The sequence below is a fragment of the Ctenocephalides felis genome, unplaced genomic scaffold (assembly GCF_003426905.1).
Source record: "Ctenocephalides felis isolate EL2017-DRISC unplaced genomic scaffold, ASM342690v1 CF-g0.4_SCAFFOLD_03573, whole genome shotgun sequence".
Lineage (NCBI taxonomy): Eukaryota > Metazoa > Arthropoda > Insecta > Siphonaptera > Pulicidae > Ctenocephalides > Ctenocephalides felis.
Genome location: NW_020539727.1, coordinates 15,985,869 through 16,002,655, shown reverse-complemented (window position 1 = coordinate 16,002,655; position 16,787 = coordinate 15,985,869). Strand labels below are relative to the sequence as shown.

At 27.1% G+C, this 16,787-nt stretch overlaps 2 protein-coding genes across 3 annotated transcripts in view; both read right to left on the bottom strand.

The window, feature by feature from the left end:
- LOC113389170 (rho GTPase-activating protein conundrum-like) overlaps positions 1–16,787 on the bottom strand; it is a 155,202-nt gene that overhangs the window by 45,420 nt on the left and 92,995 nt on the right. The gene's annotated exons all lie outside the window — the stretch shown is intronic.
- LOC113389633 (rho GTPase-activating protein conundrum-like) lies at positions 5,844–12,507 on the bottom strand (the record flags this gene model as incomplete). The annotated part of the gene is given in 10 exon segments (XM_026626652.1): positions 5,844–6,062; positions 6,145–6,304; positions 6,419–6,602; positions 6,675–6,852; positions 10,002–10,171; positions 10,230–10,398; positions 10,472–10,569; positions 10,643–10,743; positions 10,813–10,897; positions 12,317–12,507. Coding segments are annotated over 10 exon segments (1,402 nt in total), but the record flags the coding sequence as incomplete, so codon positions are not given.

Here is a 16,787-nt window from a genome sequence, read left to right as displayed (position 1 = left end):
ATATCTCCAAAAATCTACTCCATAATATATTTAACGAAAATCATGCAATGAACAAAATTATATTAATTGTAATCTTAATAAATCCGTCTTTTATAAAGTAAAAAAGGAAGGTATATGTAAGAAACTAGGTAAATAAAATTGAACTTTTTAGAGCAGTGTTTTCCAAAACGGGATCTCTAAGGAGACAATTTGAAAATAACATGGTACGACTTTGCATTCTATCTAGAGATCATCAGGAATCAAACTTCAAAAATGAATTATCTACAATTAAGTAGATACTTTAATCCACCAGTCTAGGAATTAAAAAAAACATGTACATAATCCTAAATTTTGGCCTTGAACAAATCCCAATTTAGTAATTAAATCCTTGGCAATTTAAAACTGAAAATGCAACAGTCCTTCGGATAAGACATTGATTTACAGAATTCTGTATTTTTTTTCATACAGTTATTTTACTTATTGGATTTTCGTGATAGCACAAATTGATAGTAAATTTTTGAATATTTTGCTTCATCCAAAAATTATAAATGGAATTGACCAATTCAAAATTGGTTACTGTTAATATTGGTTAATTGTTAACAGTTGAATATTTCTGATAAAATGGTTTGTTTGCAATTTTTGCAATAAATTTATTTTTGCAATAAATTTAGTTATCATACTTTATTTAGTTGAAAAAATCTATTTTCGTACTATGATCGAAATAATTTTATACCAGCTTTTTAACCTCAGTTATATGAAAATTGCCAAATAAATATGTGCATATTAAAATTTCTGACAAAAATCGTGAAAGTTTTGTGGGACGGTTTTTTTTTCTAAGAAAATTCTAATATTTGATTCAGATGATAGATAAGAAAGACAAAATATTAAAAAAATGCTAGCTAAAACTTATAGAGTATATTATTAGAGTAAAGTATTTTTTTGTATTTACACAATGGAAGTTTTTATTAATAGTTATAAAATTATAACTAAATTTTCATTTTTACTTTTCAGAATCAGTACCAATACATTTATGATGCTGCCTTAAAATTTTTGGAAGATTTTGAAATTTATTCAAACTTTCAATAGGAGTTTCATTAAATATGTGATAAGAATTCAAAAAATACTTATTTGTTAGTTAATTATTAGGAAAACTCATTGTTTGGTTGAAAACACAAGATTTGCACATTTTGTTATTGCTTAAATATTTTATTTATTAATTATAATGAAAATAATGAAGAAAAATTGTGAATTATTTTTAACATATTGTTGTGAAAAATTTTGAAAAATATTTAACCGTTGATCAGATCTTTTATAAGAAATAATATATATTTATAAGAAATTTATGAATCATTTTATCATATTTGTTATGAAATATTTTGGAAATTATTTAAATTTTAAGCAGATCTTTGACTAAATATGTGATAAATTGCATAATATACTTATTGATGAGTTTATTGATAACAAAACTCATATTTTTGAAACTATTATTTTAATTAATATTATTTGTTATTGCTTGTATGTATATACTGTGTATTTATAATAGAACATGTTTTAGAAATATCTATTAAAGAAATTTCCAATTCTTAGAAGTATTTTGAAAATTTTACATTATATATATATATATATATATATATATATATATATATATGTGTGTATATATATATATATATGATGTAAAATTTTCAACAACTTCTTGGAAGGATTTCTTCAATAGATATTTCTAGAAAATGTTCTATTATAAACACACAATGAAATGTAATTGTAATATTTTTTTTTTAAGTTATAGAAATGCTTTTTTATAAACATGTGATATATATTAAATGAAATACTCATTTCACAGTATTTGTATGCTTATCTAATTAAAACCTGTAAATAATGCTAAATGTATTTTCGTTGCTTATATATATATATATATATATATATATATATACGAAAATAATATAAATACATATGTATATATTATAAAACTGTATAAAGCCGATTGGCGTATAAATAAATAAATGAAGAAATAAATATATATATATATATATATATATATATATATATATATATATGTTTAATTTGAGTTTAATATTCGGGCGTAACATCAATAAAATCATTTTTATTGATGTTACGCCCGAATATTAAACTCAAATTAAACATATATATCAACATCAAATTCAAGAATATTCAAAAATATATATATATATATATATATATATATATAATATATATATTGTCAGTGAAATATAATTGAAATTTAAAAAATAAAAATTGCAAAATCAAATAAAAAAAATCTGAGGAAAAAAGAGACTCTTAGTTCAGAAATTTAAAAATCTAATAATAGCTATCCAAAAAATATAAACAATATATTTTAGGCATTTTTTAGAAATAAAAATTCAGTGCTGATTAATCATGAACAATCTGAATATATGATATTTAACATTTTTTGTCTTGAATTTTAAAGAAACTGGTCTAAAAATCTATAAAAATATATTTTAATATATTATTGCATTAAAATGGGAACCCTCAGGTTTGGATAGATAAAAACATCGCCATTGTTGTTAACTCATAAAGAATAAATATAAACAATTATGGAAACATTAAAACACTCTCCGAATGAGGAAAAATATTCAGCAGCACTTTTATGACATTTATCAAGATATCATAATTTATATACAAGAGAATTCATATAATTTCTATACATCAAATAAAATTAAATCCTACCTTTAGATGTCAAACTTGTTGCCCCATTCTGCAACCGCCATTACACTTGTGCAATAACGTGATTTTTGGTGGTTATATAAAAGTCTTGCAAAAACACTATAACCACAGTTCTTAATACTTAATACAGTACTTTATATAATTTGCATCAATTATTATCCATTTTAGTACTTCAAAACACTCACAACGACTTAAAACTAAATGTCTTTGTCGTGTATATAATGAACTAACCTACCGGACCGAAACTCATAGATTTTAGTAAACTTTTAACGTAAATTACTTCAACACCTTATTTATGTTCAATTGTAACATTATTTATAATTTACACAATAATATCGGACATAAATTAACTTATTCAGAAGCTTGCAAAACAGACGTCTGTTCACCGTGCCATTTACAAATCAAAACGGCGTGAACTTCGTGAACTGTCAACATAGGTGCTTGTGACAGGTTGAGAAACCTTTGACTTGTAATATAATATTATAATATATTTAATAATATTGTACATATTTCGTTAAAATTAACAGAAACATATACATATATACGTATTTATCCAGAAAATCTATTCACTTTTATTAAATATAGACAATTTTTTTACAAATTCTATTATTTTAAAATTGCTGTTTAAAATTCCCGCCCTGGCAGCCATCTTGTTGACAGTGATTGACAGTTGTAAACATAAATAAGAGAGTAAATCATTCAAAAATAACTATGGTTGTGTTTTTGTGTTATAAATGTGTTATTAACGTTTTAATTAAGCATATTTAATTAGATTCAATTAAGTTATGCCTTTGGTTAATCCATTAAGTTGATCTGATACATAGTCAACACTTTTGGAACATGTAAGTTAACACATATATTATTATTTTCAATGAAATTGACAAACTTATATTCATTTTAACGATATAAATACTATTATATTACATATAGACAAGGGTTTACAAGATTGTGTTTAAATTTCCTATTAAAATTTCTATCATTCTTGTCTGTTTGTCAAAATTTTGTGTGACGAAATTGCTAGGTGGTTAATTAACATTTTAATCAATTAAATTTAATCAAATTATGCTTCGAAGCCTTTGATATAGACAGAGGTTTTTAAAATTATGTTTAAATTTCTATCATTCTTGCCATTTTGTCATAATTCTGTACGGTGAATTTGCTAGGTGGTTTATTAGCATTTTAATCAATTGACTTCGATTAAATTATGCTTAAATTGATCTGTAATATGAAAGTACATTATATTTTCCACAAACAACAAATACCTGTTGAAGTTATTATTGTCTTCCTCGTGACATTTTATTTTTAATGACTAAATATGTTATTTTACTGGTTTAATCAATTGAATTCGTATTTCCATGTTTTCTTTGAGACATGATTATTAAATATATATTATTTATGTTGCCCATGTAAGAACTTTAACAGATTTCTGTTCTTTATCAGCCAATTTATTTGTATTGTGTTTGTTTCGATCAATATTTGTGGTTAATTAGCATTTTAACCAATTAAATTTAATCAAATTATGCTTTGAAGCTTTTGATATAGACAGAATTCCTTTCAAGTCATATTTTATAAAATGTCCAGGCTAAAATCAAACATATTTAGAAGTTATCATTTTCTTCCTCATGAAATTTTCATGAATGACATATTTTTCATGAATAAAAATGTTATTTTACTGGTGTAAACAATTGAATTCGTATTCCCATGTATTCTTCTTGGACATGGGTAATAAATATATATTGTAGAAAGCCTTAGCCACCAATTCATTTGTGTCTTGTTTGTTTCGATCAATATTTTTGTTTCCATCTTACTCGATTAATTGCTTTGTATCATATCTGGAAGAATTCCTTCAACATATAGCACCTTCACATTATCTGAACTAGTATGTCTTTCTAATTCATAATTTATAAAATCTCCAGGCTAAAATAAAACATATTTAGAAGTTATCATTGTCTTCCTCATGAAATTTTCATGAATGACATATTTTTCATGAATAAAAATGTTATTTTACTGGTGTAAACAATTGAATTCGTATTCCCATGTATTCTTCTTGGACATGGGTAATAAATATATATTGTAGAAAGCCTTAGCCACCAATTCATTTGTGTCTTGTTTGTTTCGATCAATATTTTGTTTCCATCTTACTCGATTAATTGCTTTGTATCATATCTGGAAGAATTCCTTCAACATATAGCACCTTCACATTATCTGAACTAGTATGTCTTTCTAATTCATAATTTATAAAATCTCCAGGCTAAAATAAAACATATTTAGAAGTTATCATTGTCTTCCTCATGACATTTTCATGAATGACATATTTTTTGAGAATAAAAATGTTATTTTACTGGTTTAATCAATAGAATTCGTATTCCCATGTATTCTTCTTAGACATGGGTATTAAATATATATTGTAGAAAGCCTTAGCCACCAATTCATTTGTGTCTTGTTTGCTTCGATCAATATTTGTATTTCTATCTTGCTCGGTTAATTGCTTTGTATCATCACTGAAAGAATTCCTTCAACATCTTGCACCTTCACATCATCTGAACTAGTATGTCTTTTTAATATATAATTTATAAAATCTTCAGGCTAAAATCAAACATATTTAGAAGTTATTATTGTCTCCTTATGACATTTTCATGAATGACATATTTTTCATGAATAAAAATGTTATTTTACTGGTTTAATCAATGGAATTCGTATTCCTATGTATTCTTCTTAGACATGGGTATTAAATATATATATTAGCCTTAGCCACCAATTCATTTATATTGTGTTTGTTTCGATCAATATTTTTGTTTTCATCTTGCTTGGTTAATCTCTGGAAGAATTCCTTCAACATATAGCACCTTCAAATCATCTGAACTTGCATGTCTTTCTAATTCATATTTTAAAAAATCCCAGTCTAAAATAAAACATCTAAAACAAAGCAGCATATAATTAAGTTTTATAGTCATGTATATATTTATAACTTAAATATATATCATACAAATTAAATATTTATACAATATTAACATTGAAACAAATAAAGGTAACATTATATCTATCAATAATAATAAATTTATAATCAAATTATCGTCTACTTATTTCACACAAGTTCGATTCTATGTACATCATGTACAAATATAAAATGTACGCAAAATATGAAAACATCTAATGCTATATAATATAAATATTAAGTACACATAAATTACTTTTCATATGTGATGTGTATGAAATAAATGCACTCGGGCAATAGTAATTAATTATAAATTATGTCAATGGTCAGAAACTAGAAACATTTATTATAAATATGTATAAAAAACAAACTTGGTTGGTTATCCGTATTTATTGGAATACGTCGTGGGACTCATTTTCTTCTTTCGAACCAACTGTCTTTTATTCTGGAAAAGAAATAATATTCCTTTACATAAATATCCATAGTATAGCTTTATATTGTACTTCTATTATATTAGAATTTCTTACTTGTCCAGGCTTCCTCATTTGTCTCGCTTGAGACAGCAGATGAGGTGGAACTTCCCATAAAGAGTCTCCGAGACTCAATAATGTTTGAGTCAGCTGACAACATTGCGCAGCCATACGCAATTGAGCAGCTATATCACTCTTATCACCAGGATGGACAAATCTAATAGAATAATTCATATAAAAAATAATAATAAAGTTTATAATAATTAGAGATGCATTCGATGGACGAGATGAGACAGTTAAAGTTTGTTTTGTATCATCTATGTCATCTCACCTGGGTGGAAAAAGTGAAGGCGCAACCAGCATGGACACATTATGCAAATCCATTTTATTATTTTCGGACCTGACAACGTCCATAAAAAAACTTAGAAGAGCTTGCAAGGTGCATCTATGTTCCGGTGGCAACAATAATGCTAATAATGTTAATCCTGTGCTCTGGGCTGTTCCTGGTGGCAGGGCTAAAGAAACAAATTAAATCAACATTTGCTTTTGTATTTAAGATTCTTGTAATAGACTGATAGATGTATTACCATGGGCTTGATAAAACAGATGCACCAATTCCATGCAAAGTAAAGGTTGAGGTAATTCCCGAAGCCATCTTTTCAGCAAAGCTGATAAATCGTGAGGACCAGCCTTGGATAAAAGTGGGGCTACTTTCTCAGGTCGGATGTAAAAGTCTCGTTCAAGCTCTGCACTTAATAATTCCACCTGAGTAAAGAAAATATTTGACAAAAACTGATAATTGCACATGTATCAAAAAGAATTCAGTCAATCTTTACCAAAAAGTAGAAAATTCGAGACTTTTTTGGTTTTTGGCAATTAACTCAGAATCTTTATATGGGAACAATGTTTTTGAGTTAGATAGGGTGAAACTAGATAAAATTTACTACAAATCCTCATAAACACTTATATACATTCCGATATAAAAAATTTGAATAAAACGACTTTGAATTTGATATTTCATTTTTCAGCAATAAATAAAAAAATCGGGATATTTTTTTAGTTTTTGTCAAATAACTCACAAATTTTATATGAAAGCAGATCAAATTTACTACAAATCCTTATAAACATTAAAATACAGTCCGATATAAAAGTTTTGAATAAAACGGCTTTGAATTCAAAATTTCGTTTTTTAGCAATAAATAATAGAATTCGGGACATTTTGGTTGTTTTTGTCAAATAACTCACAAATTTATATGAAAGCCCTTTAGTTAGATAGGGTGAAACTAGATAAAATTTACTACTAATCCTTATAAGCACTTATATACAGTCCGATATAAAAGTTTTGAATAAAACAACTTTGAATTTGATATTTCATTATTTAGCAATAAATAGAATAGATAGAATTCGGGACATTTTTTTGGTTTTTGTCAAAAAACTCACAAATTTTATATATATATTTTATTATTTTGGTTATTTTTAGTTACATAGAATGAACTTGATAAAATTTACTTATAAAAACACCTTATAAAACACAAAATTTTTATCCTTATAAAAAAATCCTTATAAACACTTATATACATTCCGATATAAAAATTTTGAATAAAATGACTTTGAATTTGATATTTCGTTTTTTAGCAATAAATAGAAAATTCAGGACATTTTTCTGGTTTTTGTCAAATAACTCACAAATTTCATATGAAGCACCCTTTTCAAGTTTTAGATAGGGTAAAACTAGATACAATTTACAACATTTCCTAGAGAACATCTGCATACACCTGATATAAAAGTTTTGAATAAAACGACTTTGAATTCGATATTTCATTCTTTAGCGATAAATAGAATAGAATTCGGGATATTTTTTGGTTTTTGTCAAATACTCAAAAATTTTATATGAAACCACCCCTTTTCAGTTTGATAGGGTGAAACTAGATAAAATTTACAACATTTCCTAGGGAACACTTTTATACACCTCGATATAAGAGTTTTAAATAAAACAACTTTGAATTCGATTTTTCATTGTAATCCAATGTACTCTAACTATTCCTTCCTGAATCTATTTGAAATCCAATCGCGTACAGGGCCGGAATAAATAATTAAAATTGACCTTTGAGTAAAATTAATAGGAATTCTGTTATAATAGTAGTAATAAAAATTATTACACTTTTTTATACTATTAGGTTGCCAAATATCTCCCTTCCGCTTTTTTGCTCTTGGTTTATAATACAAAAAGGCGGAAGGGAGATATTTGACAACCTAATATAATATATATACGACGATGATCCAATACTTCTATTTAGTAAATTTTACCTCAAAAGTCTTTCTACAACTTTGTTGGAGTTATTTTCCCATTTAGAGTAAAAAAGGAGTAATAAGCGAAAGAAAAGCGGTTTTTTCTTTACGAAACGGAGTGTTGTTTCGTTTTGGCAAAAGTTTAGATACAATTTTCATGGAGCAAAAGTTTTGTAAGCGAAATAGTAAGAGCAAAAGGTTAGGGAATAATTAGAAAAAAAATTCTTGGGATAGGATGATTCGTAAAGTTTATATATAATATATACTAAATATTTAATTTTTATTTATAATGATGAGAAAAAACTGAATATAAAAGTCTTGAATAAAACGATTTTGAAATCGATTTTTTGACAGGTGCAATAAAAAAGTCGGGACATTTTTCTACACACCTTCAAATATCTCGAAAACCTTATATCGGGAACATTATTTTTTTATTAGTACATCAGAAACTACATAAAATTTCCATCTCAACTATTATATACACTCCGATATAAAAATTTTGAATAAAACGATTTTGAATTCGATATTTCATTCTCTAGCAAAAAATAGAATAGAATTCGGGACATGTTTTTGGTTTTTGTCAAATAACTCAAAAATTTCATATGAAACCACCCCTTTTCAGTTAGATAGGGTGAAACTAAATAAAATTGACTACATTTCCATGCCAACAATTTTATACACTCCGATATAAAAGTTTTGAATAAAACGACGTTAAATTCGATATTTCATTCTTTAGCAAAAATACAATAGAATTCGGGACATTTTTTTGGTTTTTGTCAAATATCTCAGAATCTTTATATGGGAGCACTCTTTTCAAGTTAAATAGTAGTACACATCTTAAGTTAATTAAAATGTCTGGATCGGAAGAATATTTTATCCAGCCTCCCATAAATAATTATAGAGCCAATAATAAAACAAATGAAAAATCTGTGCAGTGTAAGAAACGTAAGTTTATTGAAATAATTTCTATATTATTCGTAAGTTCTATAAATTTTTAAAGTTACTAAAATGGAAACTATTTTTTAGGCAAGACAGATATTATAGCTGTTCAAAGAATGAGATTATATCGTCAGAGAAAAATTTAAAAAAAATACAAACAGTCAATGAATGCATGTTAATTTTAATTCCATGAAGTTGTTCAAACGCAATTACAATTGTAATTTTATAATATCTCAATATAATCTTAAGATGAGTAAGATTGTGAAAATAATATTTGATTAGGCGTTGTTTAACATAATCCACTGTGTGAACAAATATTATAGAATTTATTAATCAGCAATTATTTCATTTCTCTAATGAAAGTTCATTTCTAAATGCTAATTACAATGACAAACCGATCATGTCATATTTAAAGTATGACTTTAATTACATTATTGTTTATAAATATTATACATATTTTTTATGCTCTCATAAATGTATAATTTATAATTTATTATTATATAAATGTGTATAATGGTCGACAATAATAAATGTGTGTATCACGAGTGTTACCATATTACTGATAAACATTATTCAAAATAGTTATATGCCGTATTTATTTTTACTTAAATGCCATCTTATACAGTAGCAAATAAGTTTTACTTCAATCTCGTGTGAACCTTACGCGCACTCTTTTTTTTATTTACCTTTTGTTTGTTGCCAGCAACTCGCAAAATTCCTTCTTCGTTCACTCCACGTTTCCTAATTTCAGCAAGAAGCCACTGGATCAATAAAGGCACCAAAGCAGTGTCTTCTCCAGTAACTTGTTGATCTCGACGGACCAAGGCGTTCAGAGACACACCAAACAAATTACCCTCTAAATAAATTGAAACCATAAATTCCTTTACAAAACTGAAAACTAATTTCTCAATTACCTTCTTTTCGTTTTCGTTTCAACGGTTTACGTTTATCAAGAGCAACATTGTGGACATCAAACAAAGATGCCAATTCGAGCCACAACAAAGGTTGTAACTTCTTAAGTTCCAATTCGGTTAATAATGAGACATCTAGGCCTCCAGAACATAAAGAAATGGGCTCCCAGTCCTAAAATAAACCACAAACACAAAATTAACAACTAAATAATTATTTTACCAAGTCATATTAGATTTGATTGTACATTATCTTGTGATTGTTGCCTGCACATATTTTCAAAACTGAGAGGCTCCGTCGGAGATTCTCCTGCTAAACTTAGAGCCCTCATTGGAGAATCCTCACCTGGAATAAAATATTACAGAATTAATATATACAATTGATTGAAATTTATTTTTTGGGTTTGTAAATATATTACCTGAACTGGTTTGTCCCAAAGGAGACCCTTCTGATGAATTGTTGTCCATGCAGTATAAATTGTTGTGACTTCGAGAAACATTCATGTGCTCTGAAGATCTACTGTAAAGTATAATATATATATATATATATATATATATATATATATATTAGATTTATATATTATCATACCCAGATAATGAACACGAAGGATCACTACCAGATCTCACACGTGGTATCGTTCCCAGGCGTTGAAATCCTAACAGCTCTATTCCTTCTGCAAATCATAATTTATTTTTAGTTTAATAAATTTTTAAGCTACATCAAAATAATTCATCATAAATATGGCGAGGTTGCTTAAGTCGTACCCCCTGAATGATAATTATTTGCAATACAAGAAATCATTATTTTATTGAATATATAGTTGTTTTAAAATTAACAATTAGTGAAAATTCACTTATTTATCAAAATAGGTAATATCACGTTTTACAAAAATGTACTGGCGGTACAATTAGAGCAGGTCGCCTAAGTCGTACCTGCTACTAAACATTTACTTAGAATTTAGTATGCGATCGACTTTTCTGCAATTATTGATTACCAAATAGGAAATAAATATTGGAATCATACTTAAAATAAAACTATCATTTATTTTATTAAATAAATATTTCTGTGGTTGCTAAAAATGAGGATGATATAGTGTACATGGTAAAAAAAAATCCGCCTGTAATTTATCAAATAATGAAGATATAAGTATTCATTACAAATAATTCTAAATTATAGGGAATTTCAACTGTGAAATCAAAACAAGATCAATGTTGTAAAAGATAATTTGTGGCACTAAATTTTTATATATCTTAACGTTTCAAAACCTTCTGAACATTTTGTCATACCTTATTTTTAGAAAAAATGGATGTATGTTTGTTTGTGTGTGTGTGTGCGTGTATGTGTGTGTGTGTGGATACAAATTTTCGTCGACGATTTCGGGAACACGTATGAAGCGATTTGAATAATTAAAAAAACATTCGATTCGTATTGAATTTCGTGCTGATTAGTTTTTGGCGAAGGCAGGTTTAGCCGTCCCGAAGATATGGGGCAAAAACGCCAAAAAATTTTAAGAGAACGCAGCGTCCGATTTTAATAATTCTAAAAACATTTTACTTGTATTAACAAGATGAAGAACTAATCAAATTTTCATGTAGGCAGGTCTAGAGGTTTCGGAGATTTAGTAAAAAAAAAATTTAAAAAAATGCCATTTGGCGGTCAAAAATGATCATTAGACATATGCACATCAAATTATCAGATATTTTATAGAGATTTTTATGTAGAGAACAATAAGTATAAATTTTGTTTACATTCTTGTGGGTTCAGTACCAATGTTTATCCGTTAGACGGTGACGCGGCGCTTACGGGCTTGATATTTCGTCTCTATGCAGTTAAAGCAGTACGATTATGCTTTGAAAAAATGTTCAGAATTTCCAGAATATTTCAAAATAAATTTTTCTTCAAAAAGTCTTTTTTTTTTCAAAAAAAGTAATTTTTTGTCAAAAATTTACAGTTTCTCAAAAATTCTAATTTTTTCAGAGTAATTTTTGTCAAAAATATTAATCTTTCAAAAAAAAAATGTTGGTACGGGAAGTTCCAGCAATTTGCCTTAAGGCACGATGCCATACACCACTAGTTCTTATTATCTTTTTACCTGAATCCGAAGCAACATCACCCCTCAACCTAGTCCCTCTAAACAATTCAGCATTAAGTCTGGCAGATTGGGGATTCCCTGCCTGCAAGGGGGCACTTGGGGATCTTCGCAGAGGCTGTTTGCCTCCGATTAAGATACCAGCAGGTTGACCAGAAACTTCTCCGACGACTCCGGAGGATTTGGCGGCAGGTCGCGGAGGACGCCTGGAGGCGACTCCGGTCGATTGGGGCTGGTCGAAAATTGAGAGAAAACTCGGTCTGGAAAGAAAATAATGGATATAATAGTTTAGTAAGATCATTAAGACCAAGTACTCTATCGTTATACCAAGTAAATCGTCCAATTTCAATTTTAACAAACGTCAAAAAAACTACTCGTTTTCTTAAACTTTGATGACAAAAGACTCTAAAAACGGCTGCACCAATTTACTAAGATTCAAAAATCTTTTTTTTGAACTCTATCAGGTGAATTAGTTTTGCAAGATGATGGATCAAGCTGCCTCTTTATAATTAGCAGAAACGTGAACAAATTTTTGACCACGTTTTGGTTAAGAATTTTGAATCGATTTTGAACATTCTTAATCTGTTAGAAAGATATCTGTTGGGAAAATTTATATGTAAATTTAAAAAAAATCTTGGACGAAAAGAGTGAACAAATTTAATTTATAAGTATTGTACATATATACATCAGCGATTAAGAAAATAAAGGTTAGAGAACATATTAGAAGCAAAAAAAATTAAGAAACAGTTTTAGAATTATTCTTAATAAAATTAATTATAAACTGATAACTATTATATAACAGATATGCAGTATATTTACTTTTATGAAGGCAACACGAATTTAAGGAAATTAGGAAAGACTCTGCAAATCTTTTAAGGTCATAAATCTTTTCTCTATATATAATAGTTTACCAAATATTTAATTTTATTAGTTTTTATTTTTAATTACTTTAGTTTATAATTTGTACACTTCAAAATGTAACGTAAGCGTTGTATAAATAAATAAATATAATAATAGGTATCAAAGATTAAATTTAAACATATGTTCTGAAAACATAAATTCAAATTTTGAGCTGTGTGTGTAGTTCTTTCTCACAAAAAAATTTAATCTTTTTAAAATAAATATGATATTTAAGTATTTATTTTTGTCCTGGTTGGTCAGTGTATTCTTCTAATTTTATATCATCATTAATTTTCGAATATTTGTATTAATTGTTTTATTGTATACACTGCTGAAAGATGGCACACATCAAGTGTCGAAACGTATAATTAATAAAGAATGTGTTTCTTTCAACTTTTTTCATTTGAAGTATGAAAGAAAATTTATGATCAAAATAAGCAAACACAATGTTATTCTCACTGATTCACTGATTGTCGCTAACTTATAAAATTCTTGAAAACAAATGGAATTTTTTCCATGTTATTTCCATAAGAAACTTTGGTTGGTGTGCGGACTATCTTAAAGTTAATATTAGGACTTAAAACTTTCAGAGAATTTTTTTTAATAATTCTGGAAGCATTTGAGCCCCTGGGAACAAGGATATTCAAAAACGTCCATATTAAGGACCATCCTTATATCTTATATATAAAAATCGAGCTCTCGATAAAATGATTCGCTAAAATTTGAAAACGGCTAAACCGATTTGGCCAGTCCTAGTCTTGAAAAATTCATTCAATCAATGATACTTGAAACTTTTCAAAAAGCAGATCAAAGAAGAAATACTTAATTCATTTTTTATCTCTCCTCGCATAAATTTGATTTTTTTTATAAGCTCAGTAGTATTATATACAATTATACACAAAATTCAGAATCCAAAAAAAATCTGAAAAACTTGAAACGTAATCAATATGTCGAAAGACCAAAAAAGACTTGTATTGGATTATACCATGTTTTCTATAGAAAGTGTATAAAACTTCCAGTTTGATTGTATTGACAAAATATAGACAAACTATAATGGGGTTTATTGTTTTTTTAATACCTCACTGTATATAGCGTGCAAACAACACATTCTACACACTTAAATTAAAGTATTAATTTTTTTGATTCTTTAGAAATTGTTTAGAATATATCTTACATAACAAAACAACTCTGGCAGGGTCAACTAGTATATATATATATATATATATATATATGTATATATACATATGTATTTTTAATTATGTTGGTTATGGACATTATACTGCTTGATATCGAGCTGACCAAGTTTGGAACCGAACCAAGTACTATACTGTGTTAGCACACGTGTGTTAACTGATATACGACGACGGAATCATTTTTAATTGAAAAAAATATGAATAAGTAACATCAATTTTCACACAATAGACACTTATATAAATTATTACATAAAAAACTCTACAACGTAACAAATGATAGTATTAAATAAATCTATTGTACCTACATTTTTGTCCCAAAAAGCAAACAATCAAAGTGATTTTATATATCCAAAGCTTTCACTCACGACTTTCCACTAAGCCCGACAAAACTATAATAAGTACAGTTTCAACTATTACAATTATTAAAAGCAAGACTTGTGTCACTGCATTATAATTTATGACAAAGAATAAAAACACAACGAATGAATCATAATCATTATTATAATATTACAGAACCGACAAACATCGATAGTTATTCCATAAGTAAAATAATCCTATCATATTATAAATATTTGTGCAAGAAACGCAGCTGGAACCATTGTTAGAAAAATATATATAGGTGATATACTGTTTGTTATATATTACCTACTTGTTTGAGTATAAATCAATATTTCAAAACAACAAACAACAGATGAAGTTTTATAAATATTTTGCCAACTAATTTATCATACTTGCGACAAATAGTTTTGATAAATAAAGCAGCTGGTAATATTTTAGATCAATTACATATTTTGAATTTTTCATACAGATAAAATAAAGTGACCATAGACGATAACATAGCCTTGTTATGACATTTTTTTTAGTTTTTGTCAAATAACTCAAAAATTTCATATGAAACCACCCCTTTTCATTTAAATAGGGTGAAACTAGATAAAATTTACAACATTTAGTAGGGAACACTTTTATACATTCCGATATAAAAGTTTTGAATAAAACGACTTTGAATTCGATATTTCATTCTTTTAGCTCTTGATATTAACTTTAGGATAGTTCGCACTCCAACCAAAGTTTCTCGGTTCTTTTTCCTAAGTAAATATTTATTTGATAAATATATCAATTTTTTTGTGAATTTTTTTATTTATGATCAAAAATAGCAAAAACAATGTTATTATCAAAATTTTGATTCACATGTCGCTAAGTTATAAAATTCTAAATAACAAATAGAAACAAAAATAAATGCTGAAGGTTATTTATGTGTTCTGTGAGCATGGTTTTATACTGATTCTTATTTTTTAAATTATTTCTATGTTGAAAGATTTTTTTGTATATATTTTGGCTAGTTTCGCCAATGTAAAACCCTTAGCAATTTAGACAAATTAATTTGTATACTAAATTACTTAAATTTTAACCATGTTATTTCCATAAAAATTGTTTTTTATCAATTTGGAAGCATTTGAGGTTTTGTTGAATTTTCAGTGAAGTATGCAGATTTTATAGTTATTTTCTTTTTTTATAAAAAAGTGTTAAAATGATTTTGGCTACCTTGTTGTTTATCTCATTTGATATTACTTGTTATTATTGTCTTTTGGTTTTTGTCAAATAACTCAAAAATTTCATATGGAACCACCCCTTTTCAGTTAGATAGGGTGAAACTAGATAAAATTTACAACATTTTCCTAGCAAACACTTATATACACTACGATATAAAAGTTTTGAATTAAACCACTTTGAATTCGATATTTCATTCTTTAGCAATAAATAGAACACTCTTGGTACTATTTATTTGCTGTGCGATCAGGCGAAAATATTTTATAAAAGAAGACTTTTTGTATATAAAAATCTTTTTTATCTACTGATAGATGGTGTATGGTGTTTAATTTAAAAATATTGGTAGTTTCGTCAAGTGTAAGTAAAATCTCGAGTTTTGTGCATCTTTCTATATTAATCAGCAACCCATACAAACTATGCAAAAAATTTAAAAATGAAGTTGAGAATAATTATTGAAGTAAAACTTCTTTAGGCGCGACTAGGGTGTAGATCTGTGCAAATGCAACGGAAAAAGCGTTACGCTCGAGTCGAGTCCCAACGTAAGTTTATTGAAGTAATTTGTACTTTTCGTAGTTACTATATATTTTTGAGGTTATTAAAATGGAAATTATTTTTATAGGTAAGTCCTAATTGCTAATTACAATGACAAACCGATCATGCCATATTTGAAGTATGACTTTAACTTAAATGCCATTTTATACAATAGCAAAAAAGTTTTACTTCAATTCCGGGTGAACCTTACCCGCACTCTTTTTTTAGTAGTTCACTAAATATCACAATTTACAATATAGTTGATAATCGTAAATTATTTTACTAATTGCTCAACTATTTTT